Raw genomic sequence first — 4,594 nt, 5'->3', positions numbered from 1 at the left:
TTATTATTATTATCATTATATTATTATTATTATTATTACTGGGATACTTATCTTGAAGCAGTGGCATCACTAGGATTGGTGTCACCCAGTGTGGTAACTCATGGTGTCACCATCTCATTGACCTCCTTCCATATACATAACAGTAAATGTTTTTTGTACTAATGTTGCTCATACATTCCCATGTATTACTGAATGTAATGGCAATAGTTGTGATAAAAACAGCTATCAAAATTAAAATCATACCTTTAAATTACAATAGCATACACAGAGCCTAAATGTATGTATGCCTTTTCATGTGGGTAAAGCGAAAATTTGGTAAGTTGTGATATTTTTAGAAAAGAAAAGATTAAAAGAATATGTTTTTTAAAGTAAAATTTATTTTTTTTAAAAACCCCAACAACCTGAAGCCATTCCTTTCTCCTCTCACTGAGGGCCCAAACAGACAGGCCAGAATAAAGCTACTTCGGGTCACTTTGGAGGTATGGTGTTTAAATGATGCACGTGTCCTAAAAGGCCGGAAACCACGACAAAGCCATGCTCCAGTCCTAAGGACTGGAGTGCTACTTTGTCACAGCTTCTGGCCTCTTAAGATGCGTGTGTCATTTAAACAGCATACCTCCAAAGTGACCCGAAGCAGCTTTATTTTGGCCTGTCTGTATGGGTCCAAATTAAGCCTTAAAGGAAAAGAGGAAAGAGGAGAGGGAATCTAGCAGCACTTTTAATGAATTTATTTTAACATGAGCTTTTGTGGATTTCAATCCACTTTTTCTAGTGCACTGATAGAAATCCTGAAAATGCTAATGTATCCATGGCTTTAATGTTGACTCTACCTTAAATCTTAAGGGTGCTGCTAGATTTCTCCCACACTTTCCCTTTTTATACTGAAACAGAGTAATAGGGCTATCTCTATGAAAACTGCCACCAGGGAAGGGACAGATCACGCTTCAAGGCAGCAGCTAGTTTAAAAGCTCAGTGTAAGCAATGTAGCACATACAGCTCTGTCTTCCAACATGGAGATGCCAAAATACTGGCAATTGACCTGAGTCAATTGCCTCACAGCCAAACAGTAGGGCTGGCTGCTCTAGGTTTGCATCTACCATATGCTATATGTACTGTTTGGACTGTTAAAGTTACTGCAGTTTTGACTGTCACTTCAAATTATAAACTATTTCTCAGTTGTCTGACTAAATGCACTAATGATGCTCTGTTTATTGTTAAGTAAGACCTGTTTTTCAGTCAAAAGTTTCTAAATGCTCTTATTGCTCCATTCAGATGAATCCCGTCCTGCTTTTCCCCTTGGGTGATATTTCACTTAGCTCATAAACCCTTCTGTGCTTAATCAACAGTTCCAATTCAAAGGTAGCATAAAGTACTCCCCAACTGATGAAATATTCCTAGTGATCCAATAAATATGGAAAATTGGAGCCAAATGCATCATAAATAAACAACTGTACAATTGGCACCTTGATGGAAAATACTTGATTCCTATGGGATCTGCAATGTTTACAAAAGTGTGAGCTTTTGATTGAAGAGTTCCATTCAAATCCCATAAGATTGATTTAGGAGCTCAAAATGCTTGGGTTTCATACACAAGTAGCCAGCCTTGATTCTTGGCTGTGCTTCACATATAATTACTTGTCCACATTGAATTTGCCCAAGGCCATCCGGCAAAACTTTGGGGTTGTGAAAAAACCTGCAGCACTCCAGTTCTAATGACAACTCTTTTGGCTATGTGGACAACCTGCTGTGACTTATTCTCAAGCATTTTGCAGGCAGAATCACATTTTGCATGATCTCAATGCTACTTTTGTTATTGTACTGTTGAAAAATGCTTCCCAACCAAGTATTGGCTTTAACCTCCTTCACCCATTTGCTATTAGAACAAAAGGACTTCAGACATTAAGGTTCCCTGCATGCCGCTACCCTATACATACTGTCTCTTTTCCCATTTGCTCAGGACTTTATCATAGACAGACAAGTTGAATTTTAACAAGAAAAAAGTGTCCTTGGTTGGTGCTTATCACATGACGCTGTGTCCATCCTGCTGCAGCTTTGCACTGCATTTGTTACTGTAGTGCACCTTTTCATTGATGAGCAGATCCCGTCAATAGGCTCTCAATCTCACTGCTATACCTTTATTGCCTTCACGTGATAGGTCCCTTCAGCTACAGCTCCACATTTTTAGCAGTCACATGGTATGAGTGGTCTGATTCTGCTCCTCTCCTTCGCAATGACTGTGGAAGCCAACACCTTCCTGAAGCCAGCTGCTGTGTGCACAAAAGAGGACAAGGCACCTCAAAAATGTAGGACCTTCAAGAAAAAAATGTATGACATGACCACATAAAAGTGAAAAACACTCAGGTAAATATAAGCCCCTGCTTCTTAGTTGTGCTGAAAATGGAGGACCTTTTGAGATTCCTCCTGGCCAAAAGGCTTGAAATGTAGGACAGGTCCTGGAAATATGAAAGCAGAAACTACAAGGAATCAGTAGTGAAAGACATTCATATTTTATCCTAATCGAACCACTAACTTCAGCACCTGGACAGCGCAGGTGTAGAGTGGGGTGAATAGATAGGTATAAGACTGATCAGGTAGATCAGGATCTCTCTAAGGGTGTATCCACGCTACAGAAATAAAGCAGTCTGGCACAACTTGGGCTTGGAGTGCCAAGAGGACAGGGGGAGAAAGAGCCAAGGGTGACATCCCAAGCCTGCCCTTCCCTTTGTCAGGACCTCCCCCCCCCCAGCCCTGTGTGTGTGTCTGGTGCCCAAGTGCCATTGGCACCCGTTGGGCCAGATCTCTCTCTCCCTCGCTGGGCCATTTGGAGCTCGCACGTGCCCACGCTCCTTGTTGACTGTTGACCCTCCTGGCTTGGCTTTTCACACCCAGCCTTTTTGCTGACCTCTCCAACAGATGAGAGGAAGGAGGGGGAGAGATTGGGGCTCCCCCAGAGCTATACAAAAGGGCCCTGGAAAAGACAGAGGCAACCGAGATGCGCAAAGAGAGGGAGCTGGAAGGAGGCAGCAGTCTGCGCGCAAAAGAGAGAGAGAGAGAGAGAGAGAGAGAGAGAGAGAGAGAGAGAGAGAGAGAAGCCAGGCGCAGGAGCTTCCTTCCCTGGGCATCTTGCAGTGGCACCAGGGACTGCAGAGGGCATGGAGAGGACCCTCCTGTGCCTCCACAGCTCCCCTCCTCCTGGATCCCGATCTTCCAAAGAAGAGCAGCCAGGGTAACCCTTGCATTGGGTGCATTGATCTTCTTGCACCCCTCCACTGCCAGGAGAAAGGGGGGTGGCTGGGGGGCAGGCTGGCAGGGCCTCTTTTTCCAGGACCTGCCCTCCATTTCAGCCTTCTCCCCAGGAGGGATTCTGAGCAGGACTAGAAGAAGCATGCATCTAGATTTCCATGAGTGTCTTTAGCTTTTTTCTTTTCTTTTCCAGGAGGGATTCTGAAATGCCCTCCTTTCAGAACAGGACAAAAATGTAGGAATATCTCTTTGTGTGAGTGCTTTTTAGCTTTTCTTTTCTGTTCAGGAGGAATTCTGAAATGTCCTCCATTCTGAGCATCACTGAGAAGCATGAATGTACATTACTAGGACTGTCTTTAGCTTTTCTTTTATGTCCAGGAGGAATTCCAAAATGTCCTCCATTTTGCACATGACTAAGAAGCATGTATTTATATTTCTATATGAGTGCTTTTAGCTTTTATTTTTTTGTGAAGGAGGAATTCTGAAATGTCCTCGATCCTGAACAGGACTAAGAAGTATGCATTGACATTTGTAGGAGTGCTTTCAGTTTTTCTTTGGTCGTGTCCTCCCTTTTTCTTGCATGCCCTCCATTTTGTGGTGCTTCATCCTCCTTTGTGATGAGGACACCTGGTCACCCTGGATGGTGGTGGTCGCTTCTTTTCTTCCTTGTGAAAAGCTCCTCACCCACTCATCCAGCGGTGGGGACAAAAATCCAAACCCACCCAATTGTTGTTGTTGTGTGCCTTCAAGTTGCTTCTGACTCATGGGGTTTTCTTGGCAAGAGTTCTTCAAAGGAGGTTTGCCATTGCCTTCCCCTGAGGTTGAGAGAGTGTGACTCACTCAAGGTCACTCAGTGGATTTTTATGCTGAAGCAGGAAATTGAGTCCAGATCCCCATGGTCATAGTCCAGCATTCCTCCCACTACACCACATTGGCACCCAATTAACTGTATATTTTTTTTAAAAAAACACCAATAATTCTCCTCTGTTTTTATTAATTCTGCAGATCTGCGAGATTCTGGAGACCTTGGATCCCCAGCCAAAAAGAGGCAGAGAAGGAGAGGACGCAAAAGCCTCAGACGGTGAGTGTGTTCAGATTCACAGGCAACAACAATCCCACATAGATTTGTGGCACCCATGGAGCTAGGCTTGTGATCCCTAACTTGCCCATTCCCTGCCTTCTTAAAAAGGCTATTTTAATTTTGTAAGCCACTCTGTGTCCCAGTTTTGGGGGGAAAGCAAGATGATAGTGATGCTAATGATGATACTACTACTACTATAATACTAATAGATAGATAGATGATAGATAGATAGATAGATAGATAGATAGATAGATAGATAGATAGATAGAT

General features: G+C 43.2%; 1 protein-coding gene across 1 annotated transcript in view; it reads left to right on the top strand.

Annotated features, from left to right (window-relative positions):
• Positions 1-3,150: 3,150 nt before the first annotated feature.
• Positions 3,151-4,594, top strand: part of LOC121917352 (protein ripply2-like) — a 7,272-nt gene continuing 5,828 nt past the window's right edge. Inside the window, exons 1-2 of the mRNA XM_042443255.1 lie at positions 3,151-3,226; positions 4,249-4,324. Of these exons, the coding sequence (XP_042299189.1) occupies positions 3,153-3,226; positions 4,249-4,324 (150 nt within the window). The 5' untranslated portion in view covers positions 3,151-3,152. The remainder of the gene's footprint in view (positions 3,227-4,248; positions 4,325-4,594) is intronic.

The sequence above is a fragment of the Sceloporus undulatus genome, unplaced genomic scaffold (genome assembly GCF_019175285.1).
Source record: "Sceloporus undulatus isolate JIND9_A2432 ecotype Alabama unplaced genomic scaffold, SceUnd_v1.1 scaffold_16, whole genome shotgun sequence".
NCBI classification, from domain to species: Eukaryota; Metazoa; Chordata; class Lepidosauria; order Squamata; family Phrynosomatidae; genus Sceloporus; species Sceloporus undulatus.
Note: the sequence above shows the minus strand (reverse complement) of the source record. Positions and strands in the feature narration are given on the sequence as shown.